Raw genomic sequence first — 14,446 nt, 5'->3', positions numbered from 1 at the left:
GAATACTAAAACAGCTGACCTGTACACCACTGCTGGGATGCGTTTCCAGGACCTGAAGCTTGCCACACTCTCCAACTCTTTGTCGGTGATCCAGGCAGGAACAATAAGCTCTTGGGGGTAGCTAGCACATAGTCTGCAAGGAGAAAAATAAAAAGGCTAGTCATCAGAATACCAAAGTAAATCATAACTTACGCCCCAAGGAAAAAGCCCTTAATCAGCATCTTATGAGCTGCATACAGGTCCCTGAATGTGAAAATGCAGCTCTTTCAATAGTGCCAGTCATGGCAAGAAAGGAAGCCTCATTGGCCCATGCTGGCCAATGGGAAAAGAAAAGGCATTCCTGGCCTGCATGAGCCAAAGGGAATAGGCAGTAGCATTGGCAGGCTGAAAGGAATAAAAGGCACTTCTTTGACTATCTCCAAAAAGATTCTTCCCATTGCATGGTATGTCCGCAAGTCTTTCCTGGATTTCCTGTCATAGGTTAAGGTTCGCAGCCAGGCAAGTCTGCCCTGCTAATACCCACTGCAGACATACTTAATATCGATTGAAAAACAAAAGTCGAACAGACTATGCATTTTCTGCACCCAAGTCCACTAGCAACACTAGGGTGTTACACTGCTTTTGAGAAAGCTCTGAAAATCCCTTGATGACCTTCAAAATGTTTTAAGAATTGAAACAAAGAGCTGAAAGGAGCCTCTGTGTGCACAGAAGCCCCCCTCCTCCATAATAAACCTTCTTCCCAAGAGTGCCAAGGTGCACAGAGAAATGAGTTCTAGACCTTGGTCTTTTTGAGGGCTGATTCAACAAACATCCACGACTTCCGATCTATCCTTCAGGCCATTTTGTTCGCTAAGGTAGACTACTGCAATGCTATTCTTTTAGGTCTACCTGCATCCTCCACTAAACCCCTATAGATGTTACAATACGCCCATTGCAGGGGGAGGAGGAATAGCCTAGTGGTTAGAGCAGTGGGCTATGAACCAGGAGACCAGGGTTCGAGTCCTGCTGTTGCTCCTTGTGACCTTGGGCAAGTCACTTTACCCTCCCATTGCCTCAGGTACAAAAAAAAAAACTTAGATTGTAAGCCCTCTTGGGATAGGGAAATAACTACAGTACCTGAATGTAAACCGATGTGATAAATAAATAAATACAATCTACATTGGCTCCCAATAACTTTCAGAATCCTGCACAAATCTCTCACTATCATTCATAAAACTATTCATCACCAGGTTCCCCTCGACCAAATTCCACTCGAACTTCACACCTCCTCCAGACCTATTAGGGAGGCGTATAAAGGATCCCTACATGCTCCTCCCAACAAAACCACCCATCTGTCAGCCTCCAAAGTACAAGCTTTCTCGACAGCGGGTCCCACAAGCTGGAATGCCATTCCCCCGGACCTAAGACAGGAAACCTGTCTACTGACTTTCAAAAAAAAACTCAAGACTTGGTTGTTCAAACAGGCATTCCCTTAATCATTGCAACAGCCCTGTACCATTTTTAAATCCTTCCAAGCTCCCCAACTCTATAGTTGTATTCTAATTCTAAGTTAATTTTCTCTCTGTTTTTCCACCTCCCAAGTTCCACTCCCCGTTTGATTGTAACATTTTGCTCCTTCTTGTTATTGTCAATTGTTATGATACTATGTTCTCTGTAAACCGATATGATATGACCGATGTCATGAATGTCAGTATAAAAAAGCATTAATTAAATAAAATAAATAGCATCGACTGGAGTGATAGCTGTTGCTTTTTGAAATCAGGAGCCTTCTGGATACAGTGGGGTCTCTCACATTCTCTTGGACAGGCACTGCCACAAATTATTTAGGGGGCATCCACAAACTGGAGGATGTGAAGCATTTTGGCCCTGGACTCTTCCTCCTTCTGCAGATCAAATGAAATGACATCTACCATTTTGTTCACAAAGACAGCAAAGGAGAGGTCTTCTGGTGAAGGCCCTCTCTTTTCCTATGGAGAGGAGCTGTTGACAAGTTGACCCCTTCTGATTAGAGAAGCCTTCAGATCCATAGCTATAACCCCAGAAATAATCTGACTCCCAAGCCTGACGGATATATCTAAGACATGGATCGGGATTTCACCTGGCCTTGGAGGGAATAATGCTTGCCTCCTGGGGCCTAGAAGCCGATGAACTCCTGCATGCCAGGGAAGATAATCTCCCTCACCCCGATGCTAATTTCTAGTGCATTGGTGCTGTGGTTCCCAATGCTTCTCAGAATTGGCATTAGGACCCTACTGCCAGGTGCCTTAAGTCTCTCCAGAATGGGCTGGATGTCTGTCTGCATCTACACCAATGCCATCTATATTGTTGTACTGGCTGCCTTCTTCCCTTCTTCTGAGGCATCAGATGAAAAATCAGTGAGGCAAAAATCAATCAACTCAATAGCAAAAACCCAACCAATGTCAACTCGATGCATCGGTACTGGTACACATGGCCATCAAAAAAGAAAGGAAACTTACAACTCATTCGAACAGCCTACCTAGAAGGACTAGATTGTGAAAAACCTGCAGGGTCCCACAAAGACTGCTCCTGCAGGGCCAAATGAAATTTACCACTGCAGCAACTGAGAAAATGAACCGTGATCTGTGGAAAAGATGAGCCCTCACAGGACACTGACATGGGAAGAGCTGTACACGTGCCAAGTGGACATGTCCAAAGCATTTACAAGCTCTGAAGTAAAACTTCCAAGCTAGGCTCCATTTAATGAAATTCCCCACAACCTGCTTGTCCTTGGAGAAGGAGGAGGAGGAGGAGTAGCCATCCTGCTTGTCCTTGGAGGAGGAACAGCATTGCTGTTGACTTCTAATAAAGGCAGAGTGAGACTGGGAGAGGAAAGGGCTTGCAGAGAGAGTGACAGCCTGCTGGGGAGAGGGAGCGAGACCGGTGAGGCCAGGGTACGGAGAAAAAGACAGAGAATGGTGGGGCCAGGGCCGGAGGAATTAAGAGAGAGAGAGAAAGAAAGACTGGTGGAAATCAGGAGTAGGATATCAGAATTAGCCTTTTCTTTGGGGGAAGAAGTTCCCCATCCCAGCTCTTCAAAGGCTCTCTGCGTTCTGGTTTCTTGGCAGTAAAAGTCTGGCCACTATTGAGCTAGAGGAATCCAAAATATACTATAGCATATATTATGTTGATTCACTAAAAGTTCATAACCTACAAAAAACAAAAACCCCAAAAGGTTTTTCCAGGAATGATACATCCTCTAGAAATCTGCAACTGCACTCTATTACAGTAGAGACGATACCTTGGATCTGGATTTTGGATTTACTTACTTACTTTTCCTCAGCCAAGCTCAAGGTGACTTACATTCAGGTATAGTAGGTAGGTCCCTGTCCCAGAGGATTTACAATCATAAGTTTCTACCAGAAGAAATGGAAGGTGACTGCTCAAGGACACAAAAAGCATCTGTGGGAGATCAATGATTTGAACCCCAGCTTCCCTGGGTTTCAATCTACTGCACACTAACCACTAGCCTACTCCCTTCCACTCCATCTCCCTCTGTGGAAGTGCAGAGTACTAAATAACTATGTTAGTTCCTGAGAATACTGGATTCTTTATACGTTGAAATACCTTATATTAGATCAATGTAAGAATCATCCAAAGACAATATAGTACATGAGCTAAAAAATGGACCCACAATCTTGTAAATTCATTCCCATTTCATCTTTGGATGATTCTTGTATTGGTCCAGTATAGCCAGTTTGCTTACTGTAAACAGTGTACTCCATACACTGCAGGATGAATTAGCCATGACATGTGGGGGAGGGCTGATGTCATCCAGCAGTACCAAACAGACCCTTTTCTCTAAGCTCAGAGTTTTTGCTCTACTAAACATATGTGGGAATTCGCACAGGAGTATTACCTCATAAGAATCAATTTTAGAGCTAATTATAGCTAGATGGTCAACTCTCCACAGAGATGGGGAGGTATTTAGCATGGCTAATTCACCATACTGTAATTGGAGAAAACATTTACAGTAAGTAAACTTGCTTTTCTCTGTCAACAAGCAGGGCTGAATTAGCCACATGTGGGAGTCCCAAGCTGAGGGCTGCAGCAGAGCGTTTACTGGATAAGCAACCTGGTCCCCCTGTGGAGAGCAGACTACTGGGTACTCAGACTACACAAAACTGCTTGACCAAATTAGTCACTCTTCAAAAAATGGTCCAGACAGTAATGGGACATAAAGTTGAGCACTAATGACCAAGTTGCAATACTGCAGATGATTGAGAGGTACAGCTTGTATATGAAACACTGATGCACCCATGGCTCTGTCTTGATGAGCTTTGATGGTATCTGCAATATGTAGGCCTTCTAGGGTAGAGCAGTGCACTATACTCTGCTAGCTAGACAATGTATATTTGATTACTGCTAAGCCTAGTCTGTAGGACTGTAAGAAACAGTTTTGAAGCGTGAAGATGAGGCTTTTATAGTAAGCCAAGGTATGACTGTTTTTTCTCATCTTTATGTACTTGGCCTTGGGAAGAAAGTAGATAAAGGCTTGATTAATATGGCAGAAACTGGTAGGTACAGAGCACCACCTTATGAACCGAGCCTGAAGCTCCCTCAAGTGACTATTACAAGGAATATTACTTTCCATGTTAAAGACCTGAGAAAAGCAGACTCCAATGATTCATATGGTGGCTACATCAATTATACTAAAACTACGTTTAGGTTCCATGGAACAGGTGGTTTTAGAATTGGAGGTTTGGTATACTATAAGCCTTTCATGAACTTGGATACTAATGGATGAGTGTATATTGATTTCCCCTTGATTTGGGTATGGTAATCTGCAACTGCATTGAGATGATCTATCACTGATGAGGTAGTAAGATCTGAAAAAGATCTGAAAAAGGAAGTAAAGGAAGTAAAGGAAGTAAGATCTGATAAAGATCTGAAAAAGGAAGTGAGTTCAATAATATTTGGGTTTGCAAGCAAACAGGTCTAAGGAACAGCACTGACACCATGAGAACAGTTTCCATTTAAATCCGTAGGTTCTGCTTGTTGATGACTTCCTGGGAAACACACATGTCCTCAACCTCCTTGGGTAAGTACAGTTCAGCAATTATTGAGCACTCAACATCCAAGACATCGAGGTGAAGAAGGAAAGATTTGGATAATACAGACATCCCTTTTCTTGAGTTAATAAGGATGGATCAAACCTGAGAAGGATTGGAGGACTACTCAACAGCTGTACCAGATACACGAACCATACTTGTCTGAGCCACGATAGAGCTATGTAGATCAGCCAGGCCAGGTTTTACGCTCTTTTTTCATTGGCTATCAGAGAAATTGTTGGGCGAGCAAGCTGCATTCCAGTCGAATAGAAGAGTATTCTGAGCAGCTCTAAGCTTGCAGGGAAGAATGGAGAAAAATCTTTCCAGTTTTTTATTTTGTTCTGAAGCAAAGAGGTTGATTGTTAGAATTCCTCATTGACTGAACAGTCTGTTGGTTGTTGATTGTTGCAGAGACCATTTGTGTGGACAAAAAACTCTAAGACAATCTACTAACATGTCAGAGATCCCTGGAAAATAGGTCACTTACAGGACAGCTTGATGTTTTCATGCCCATTCTAACATATTTATCACTTCTTGGCAAAGAGTCCATGAGCTATGCCTTCTTCCTTATTCACATAGAACATGAGTACTTGGTTGTCTTTTTGCATGAGAATACTCTTCTCTTGGAGATGAATGAAAGTTGTAAGAGCATTTCTCATTGAATGTAATTCTAGGAAGTTGATTTGAAATTGTTTCTCCATGAATGACCATGTTTTCTTGAGTTCAAAAGGGCCCCAATGTGGACCCCCAACCCTTTGTGCAGGCAATTCTCATCAATATTACTTGATGATGAAGTAGACAGAGTGAGTGTGGTGCTCCTTCCTGGAGGATGATGGGTCTATCCATCAGCGTAGTTCTTTCTTCATTGCTTGAGAAGTTTCCACTTTGATTTTCAGTAGTTGAGTTACTTGGTCCCAATGGGACTGGAGACCCCACAGCAGGAGTTGTATATGAAAGCGGGTTAGTGAAACGATGTGTTTTGCCACTACCATGTGGCCTAGAATGACCAGTAATTTCCCGGCCGTCATGTGATCTGTGTTCAACAATCCATATACAACTGATCTGAGTATGTACACTTGATCCAAAGGAAGGTAAACTGTCTCTTGCAAGGAATCAAGAGTTGCCTACCTGTAACAAGTGTTCTCTGAGGACAGCAAGATGTCAGTCCTCACACCTGGGTGCAATTATCTGATGGAGCCCGGCATTGAAAATGTATGTCAAAGTTTCTAGAACTTTGACTGGGCCTCACGGAGCATGCCTAAGCTTGCATTATATCATATGTCCACATAGGGTTTTTTCAGTCTAATAAATTTAGCTAAAGAAATAAACCATGGAGACCCAACACAACAGGGAGGTGGGAGTATCTCAAGAGAACTGACATCCTGCTGTCCACGGAGAATACCTGTTATAAGTAAACAACTCTGCTTTCTCCGAAGACAAGCAGAATGGCAGTCCTCACATATGGGTGAACTCCCTAGCTACAAGCGGTCCCCAACAAAAAAGGGAACAAAACCCATGCCAATGGGCACAACAATAAAAAAAAAAAAAAAAAAAAGTGTTTTTGTTGGCAAGGTTTTTTGTTGTTTTTTTTTAAAACCGGTATATATCCTAAAGGGGGGCAGCCTGGAACAAAAACAACAGATCCTAGGCAGGAACAGACTTGGGTTCTACACCTCAAACAAGTTCTGAAGGACAGACAGGCCAAATCTGCTGCCGTGTTAGCCATCCATATCCAAACAGTAATGTTGAGATTACTTACCTGATAATCTCCTTTTCCTTAGTGTATAGACAGATGGACTCAGAACAAATGGGTATAGTATGCTCGTGCTAGCAGTTGGAGACGGATCTGACGTCAGCACGGGTATATATACCCCCACAGGAAGCGTAGCAACTTAGTAATCTTCCTTGCAAAAGCTGTTATGGATGTGTGTACTGACGCTCAGTGAAATAGTGGAAACAGGATTCCCCTGACCGATTGATAGTAGCTGGAGACCGCCAGCATTCACAACCGGAAGGCGTTGAAACCTGGTAGAGTGTACGCTCTTATGGAAACAGATGACATGGCTCACCTTGAATCGGTGAAACCCATGTACACAGGCAGCTGGGCGGGATGATGAGTCCATCTGTCTACACTAAGGAAAAGGAAATTATCAGGTAAGTAATCTCAACATTTCCTGTCGTGTAGCCAGATGGACTCAGAACAAATGGGATGTACAAATGTTTTTCTCCCAGCCTGGGCGGGAGGCTGCCTGAGGACCATGTAGAACCGCCCTCGCAAATGCTGTGTCCTCCCTGGCCTGGACATCCAGATGGTAGAACCTGGAGAAGGTTTGGAGGGAGGACCACGTCGCCGCTTTACATATTTCTGCAGGCGACAGCATCCTGGATTCTGCCCAAGATGCCGCTTGTGCTCTGGTAGAATGAGCCTTGACTTGCAGAGGCGGAGACTTCCCGGCCTCCACGTAAGCTGCTCTGATAACTTCTTTAATACAGCGGGCGATGGTGGGCCGAGAGACCGCTTCCCCTTGTCTTTTCCCGCTGTGCAGGACGAACAGATGGTCCGTCTTTCGTACTTCTTCTGTCACTTCCAGATATCTGGGCAGCAATCTGCCAATGTCGAGATGGCGTAGTAAACGCCCTTCTTCAGATTTCTTCAAACCCGCCGTGGTAGGCAAGGATATGGTTTGGTTAAGATGAAACTGTGAAACCACTTTAGGTAGAAAGGAGGGAACCGTCCGAAGATGGATAGCCTCAGGAGTGATTCTGAGAAAGGGATCACGGCAGGACAGTGCTTGTAGCTCTGAGATGCGGCGTGCTGAACATACAGCCAGCAAGAACACCATCTTCAACGTTAGAGAACGGAGAGACAGGCCCCGAAGGGGTCTGAAGGAGGATCCCGCGAGGAAATCCAAAACAAGGTTGAGGTTCAATAAGGGTACAGGCCACTTCAGTGGCGGACGAATATGCTTGACTCCTTTCAGGAAGCGAGAAACATCTGGGTGCTTGGCAATGGTCTTGCCATCCCTCCTGGGACCATAGCAAGACAGTGCAGCCACCTGAACCTTGATGGAGCTTAGGGAGAGACCCTTCTGAAGTCCATCTAGCAGGAAATCCAACACAATAGGGATTGTGGTCGCATGTGGATTGGTGCCATGAGTGTCGCACCATGCTTTAAATACTCTCCAGATCCTTACGTAGGTGAGGGATGTGGAAAACTTGCGAGCTCGGAGGAGTGTATCTATCACGGGCTCCGAGTAACCTCTTTTCTTCAGTCTAGCCCTCTCAATGGCCAGACCGTAAGAGAGAATTGAGCCGGATCCTCGTGGAGGATGGGACCTTGACGTAGAAGGTACCGGCGAGGAGGCAGGGGAAGGGGCTCCCCTGCCAGTAGTCTTCTCATGTCCGCGTACCAGGGTCTTCTTGGCCAGTCTGGTGCCACTAGAAGAACTAGGCCCCGGTGTCTCTGAATCTTGTGGATGATGGCGCCCAGCAGAGGCCATGGAGGAAATGCGTATAGCAGAGTCCCTGGAGGCCATGGCTGAACCAGGGCATCGATTCCGTGTGAGAACGGGTCACGTTTGCAGCTGAAGTATCTGGGTACTTGAGGATTGGACTTGTCCGCTAGTAAGTCCATGTCCGGAATCCCCCAGTGGTCCACAATCATCTGGAAGGCTGTGGGTGACAGCTGCCACTCTCCCGGATCTAGGCTTTCTCTGCTGAGGAAGTCTGCCGTGGTGTTGTCCTTCCCGGCAATGTGGACGGCTGAGATGTCCTGAAGATTCGCCTCTGCCCAAGCCATCAGCGGGGCTATCTCCAGAGATACCTGTTGGCTTCTGGTTCCGCCCTGACGGTTGACATATGCCACCGTGGTGGCGTTGTCGGACATCACTCTGACTGCTCTGTTCTTCAGTCTGTGAGCAAATCGTAGGCATGCCAATCGGACTGCCCGGGCCTCTAGACGGTTGATGTTCCATGCTGCCTCTTCTCTGTTCCACCACCCTTGTGCGGTGAGTTCTTCGCAGTGTGCTCACCAGCCGCTCAGGCTGGCATCTGTGGTGAGCAGAGTCCACGTGGGGGAGGACATCTTCGACCCCCTGCTCATGTGGCTGGACTGCAACCACCACCGTAACTGGGTCCGTACTCTGGCTGGCAGAGGAAGGTGCGTGGAATAGTTCCGAAAGCAAGGGCTCCAGCGAGAGAGCAGGGAGTGTTGTAATGGTCTCATATGGGCCCTTGCCCAAGGTACCACTTCCAGGGTGGATGACATGAGGCCGAGAACCTGCAGATAATCCCAAGCTATGGGCCGACTGGCTCCCATCAAGTACCGGATACACGTCTGAAGTTTTAACCTTCTCTTGGTAGTGAGACTGACTGTGTCTGCCTGGGTGTCGAACTGCACTCCCAGGTATTCCAGAGATTGGGAAGGCTGTAGGCAACTCTTGCTGAGGTTGATTACCCAGCCCAAGCTTTCAGGAAGGGCGATCACTCTGTCGGTTGTCCGATGGCTCTCCTCTCGTGACTTTGCCCTGATCAGCCAGTCGTCTAGGTAGGGATGGACCAGGATTCCTTCCCGTCTGAGTGCCGCTGCTACCACTACGACCACCTTGGTGAAGGTCCGCGGTGACGTGGCCAACCCGAAGGGCAGAGCCCGGAATTGGAAGTGGCGTCCTAGAACCTTGAAGCGTAGGTAGCGCTGATGATCCGGATGGATCGGGATATGCAGGTAGGCTTCCGACAAGTCTAAGGCCGTGAGGAACTCTCCTGGCTGTACTGCGGTCTTGACAGAGCGCAGAGTTTCCATGCGAAACCTCGGGACCCTTAAGTATCGATTGACTGACTTGAGGTCCAGTACGGGCCAAAAGGTGCCCCCTTTCTTGGGTACCATGAAATAAATGGAATAATGTCCAGAATTCACTTCCCATGCAGGTACAGGGATGATGGCTTTCAAGGACAGGAGCCTCGCCAAGGTAGCTTCCAATGCTGCCTTCTTGTGTATGGGACATGAAGATTCCACAAACTTGTCCGGAGAGAGGTGATGAAAGTCCAGATAATAGCCCTCTCGGATAATGGCGAGGACCCACTGGTCCGATGTAATCTCGACCCATCTGGGGTAGAAGAGGGTTAACCTGCCCCCTATGGCTCCGTCCCCCAGATGAATCGGCGGATTCTCATTGTGAGGCGCGGCCGCGACCTGAGCCCGGGCCTGCTCCCCTCTTGCGCTGCTTGGTCCGAAAGGACTGATTCCGGGCCTGAGGACGAGGTGCCTGGTAGCGACTCCTGTAGGGAATGAAGCGCTGGGAGCTTCTACCCCTGGAGGGCCTTGGAAAGGCGCGCTGGTTCCTTCTGAACCGATCTTCCGGCAGTCGAGGTACTGGAGAGGCGCCCCATGTGCTGGCCAGTTTATCAAGGTCGCTGCCAAACAGGAAAGAGCCCTTAAAGGGCAATCTGGTGAGGCGTGTCTTTGAAGGCGCATCGGCTGACCATTTCCGGATCCAGAGCTGCCTCCTGGCAGCTACGGAGGATGAGATCCCCTTGGCTGTTGTCCGGACTAGGTCTGATGCAGCATCCGTGAGGAACGAGAGAGCTGACTCCATGTCTGCTGCAGGAGCGTTGTTCCTGACCTGTGACAAACAGGAACGCGTCACCACTGTGCAGCAGGTTGCGATCCGCAAAGATAGAGCTGCCACCTCAAAAGTCTGTTTCAGAATGGCATCCAGTCGCCGGTCATGAGGCTCCTTGAGGGCCGCCCCCCCTTCAACTGGAATGGTAGTGCGCTTGACCACAGCACTAATAAAGGCGTCCACCTGAGGGCACGCCAGCAGCTCCTGGATAGCCGGTGCCAGTGGGTACATGCCTGTCAGGGCCCGCCCCCCTTTGAATGAGGCCGCTGGTGCAGCCATTTAAAATCTATCAGTTTTTGTGCTGCTTGCAAGAATGGAAAATGTCGGGCTGTGGGACGAAGACCTTCCAGCAGGGGGTTCTGCGCAGAGGGTCCCGTAGCGCTGGGACCTGTAATATCCAACTCCGCCAGGCACTGAGACACCAGATCGGAGAGATCCTCTTTAGGGAAGAACCGCCTCATGGTTCTATATGGCTCAATCTCTGAGGGAAGTTCCCCTTCGTCCGGGATTTCGGACTCATCCGGTGAAACCTCCTGGTCCGACTGATCCGGACTGTCTAGCGGCGGGAGGTCCCGCTCACGATAAGGGCGTGAGGGTCCAGGAACAGGATCCGCTGGAGCCGCAACCGCAGCAGCAGCTGCAGCAGCCGCCGCAGTCACAGCCGCAGTCACAGCCACCGCAGGACCAGCAGGAACCGCAGGGCCTGGACGGGAAGCCGTTTGCATCTGTACAAAGGCATGAATCCCCTTAAAGAGATCCACCCAGGAAATGGAAGCAGCCTCTAATCGCCGGGGTACAAGATCCCCCGGGATTCCAGAGTGGTCGAGACTGCCCGCTAAATCCGGGGGAGCCCCTGGGGAATTGTCAGCGAATCTTGGCTGAGACTGGTCCTGGCCCGAGGGTCCCCCGGCCACCTCACATTGGGCACATAGGGAGTCTGGCTCTTCACTGTGCATGGCTCTAAGCTGGCATGCAGAGTAGAGGCCGAGGGCTTTAATGCCGGAGGCAGGAGGTGCCCCTGCTGAAGATGCTGAGGCGTCCTGTTCCATTGAAAAATATGTGCTTAATGAAAAGCGGCAGCAATAGACACTTAATATAACAGGCGCTTAATAATAATAATATGCGGCAGCAATATACGCTTAATCCAAACGGCGTTCAATACAACAGGCGCTCAATAATATGCGGCAGCTATATACGCGTAATACAACAGGCGCTCAATAATATGCGGCAGCTATATACGCTTAATACAGCAGGCGCCCAATAATCTGCGGCAGCAATATACGCTTAACAGAACAGACGCTCAATAATAAGCGGCAGCAATATATGCTGAACAGGACAGGCGCTCAATAATATGTGGCAGCAATATACGCCCAATGATATCCAATATGCTCTCAGCAATGGGCGGCTAGCAATATACACTCAATAATATGCAATATGCTCTCAGCAATATGCGGCTTAGCAATGTACGCTGAACAATAAGCAATGTGCTCTCAGCAATATGCGGCTTAGCAATGTACGCTGAACAATAAGCAATGTGCTCTCAGCAATATGCGGCTTAGCAATATACGCTCAATGATATGCAATATGCTCTCAGAAATATGCGGCTTAGTCATAGACCTGCGCCTATCATGGGCGCTCAATACCTGAGTAAGGCCAACAAAATGGCGCCCTTCCACGGCGTGCCGTCTACGGGCCACGCCACCAATCCTCGTTCCTCGGAGACCAACAAGTAAGAGATGTACGCCTTACCTGATCCTCGGCGCTTCCCGGCTGGAACCCGGGCGGTCTCCGGCTGCGGGGGGAGAGGGCAAGTACCTTCACCGCCGCGCTTTGAGGAAATGCACCCGCTGCCTCGTCCACGCCGGGACTGAGGCGCCTCGTTCGCCCCGCCCGAGCCTCGCCCGGGGGCTACGTCCCTGCCGCGATTCGGCCACCGGACCGAGGACTTAGACCTCCGGGGGATCACGGAAATTACCCCGGGAAACTCAACTGGGGGAGGGACCTTAGGGTATCACCGCAGGAGTGCGGGGCTCGATGGTGCTGTAGAAATTTAGTAAAAAGAAAGTAGAAAGTAGAAAGTAGATTTGGAAACACGCTCAGCGAGCGTGCAGGCTCTCCAAACTGCTTTGGAGACGGAAATTACTAAGTTGCTACGCTTCCTGTGGGGATATATATACCCGTGCTGACGTCAGATCCGTCTCCAACTGCTAGCACGAGCATACTATACCCATTTGTTCTGAGTCCATCTGGCTACACGACAGGAAATGCAATATGAATTAGTGGATGGAACACCATATCAAAGCCTTGCAGATCTCCTTCATGGGAACTATTCACAAGTGAGCCACTGACGCTGCCATGGTTCAGACAGAATACGTCTAGATTCAAGCCCACCTACACATAAAAGAAGGAGATGCCACCTGCTAGCCAATTGGAGAGCATCTGCTTGGCAATGGCAATCCCCAGCTTATGCTAGTTGAAAGAAACAAAACGCTGAGTGGACATTCTATGGGCTTCTGTCCTCTCCACACAGAAGATCAAGGATCTCTTGCAGTCTAAAGTTAAACTGAGCAGGCTTGTTCACCGTGGTGAGCGTGAGGCCTGGGAAAAAAAGTTGGAAGGACAATTGACTGATTAATATGGAATTCTGACATCACCTGGTTTGTATGCAAGACCACCCTATAATGAAAAAACTTAGTGTAAGCTAGATAAGTCACTATGGCCTGAAGCTCACTGACCCTGCATGCTAAAGTAAAAAAAAATATGACCTTCCATGTCAGGTACCTCAGGTCACAGGAGCACAGCAGCTCAAAGGGATCTTTCATCAGCAGTTGACAGATCTATGATTAGGTCCCATAACATAACAGGTGGTCTGATGGGAGGTTTCAAATGAAGCAGATCCTGCATAAAATGTACAACTAAAGGCCATACAGAGAAGGGTTTATTTTCAATGTGGTGATGATATGCACCAGTTGCACTAAGATGAACCCTGACCAAGTTGGTCTTAAGACCAACATCAGAAAGATGTAGATGATAGTCAAGCAGTTTTTGTTTTGAACAGGAGAAGGGATCTAAGGCCCTTTGCTCACACCTCATGGTAAACCTCCTCCACTTCAGACTGAAGGACGTTCTGATGGAAGGCTTTCTGGAAGATAAGATAACCCGACTCTTCAGAAAGATTGAGAAGTTGGAGAATCAGCCTGTCAACCATCCAGGCAGTGAGCAAGAGGGCCTGGAAATTGGGATGACGCAAGCAGATCGGGATGACGCAACCTGCATTGATCCTAAGTGATGAGATCTGATTGGTTTCCAAATTAACAACTTCTGAAGAAGCAGAAACCAGTCTCAGTCTCAGTCAGGACTTCAAAATCTTTACAACAATTGGAACTGGAGGATGCACATAAAGAAGTCCCTGGTCCCATTGGAAGGCGAAGGCATCCAAGGCTAGCTTGTCGTGCGCCTGTAAGTGGAACAGAAGCGAGGGACCTTTCTGTACCAGAGAGCCAGGAATAGGTCCACCTCAGTGTTACCCCACAGGCTGATTTGCTACCGCCTGGGTGCAGGGACCATTCGTGGGGTCTGAAGGACAGACAGTCAAGTCCACCACTGCATTCTCCAGATTGGCCACATAGGTGGCCCTAAGCACAATCCCCTGAGAGAGTATCCAGGCTCAAAGCTGGACTGCTTCATGAAACAGAGGTAGGTTCTTATACCTCCCTGCTTGTTGATGTAATACACTGCCACTTGGTTATTCGTCTG

At 48.1% G+C, this 14,446-nt stretch overlaps 1 protein-coding gene across 9 annotated transcripts in view; it reads right to left on the bottom strand.

Moving 5' to 3' along the window:
• MTMR3 (myotubularin related protein 3) overlaps positions 1-14,446 on the bottom strand; it is a 334,346-nt gene that overhangs the window by 145,484 nt on the left and 174,416 nt on the right. For all 9 annotated transcript variants that reach the window (XM_029619464.1, XM_029619465.1, XM_029619469.1 and 6 more), the window contains one exon: positions 20-133. In XM_029619464.1, coding sequence (XP_029475324.1) covers positions 20-133 — 114 coding nt within the window. The remainder of the gene's footprint in view (positions 1-19; positions 134-14,446) is intronic.

The sequence above is a fragment of the Rhinatrema bivittatum genome, chromosome 11 (assembly GCF_901001135.1).
Source record: "Rhinatrema bivittatum chromosome 11, aRhiBiv1.1, whole genome shotgun sequence".
Lineage (NCBI taxonomy): Eukaryota > Metazoa > Chordata > Amphibia > Gymnophiona > Rhinatrematidae > Rhinatrema > Rhinatrema bivittatum.
The sequence above is the reverse complement of the archived record's forward strand: the minus strand, read 5'-3'. Positions and strand labels throughout refer to the sequence as shown.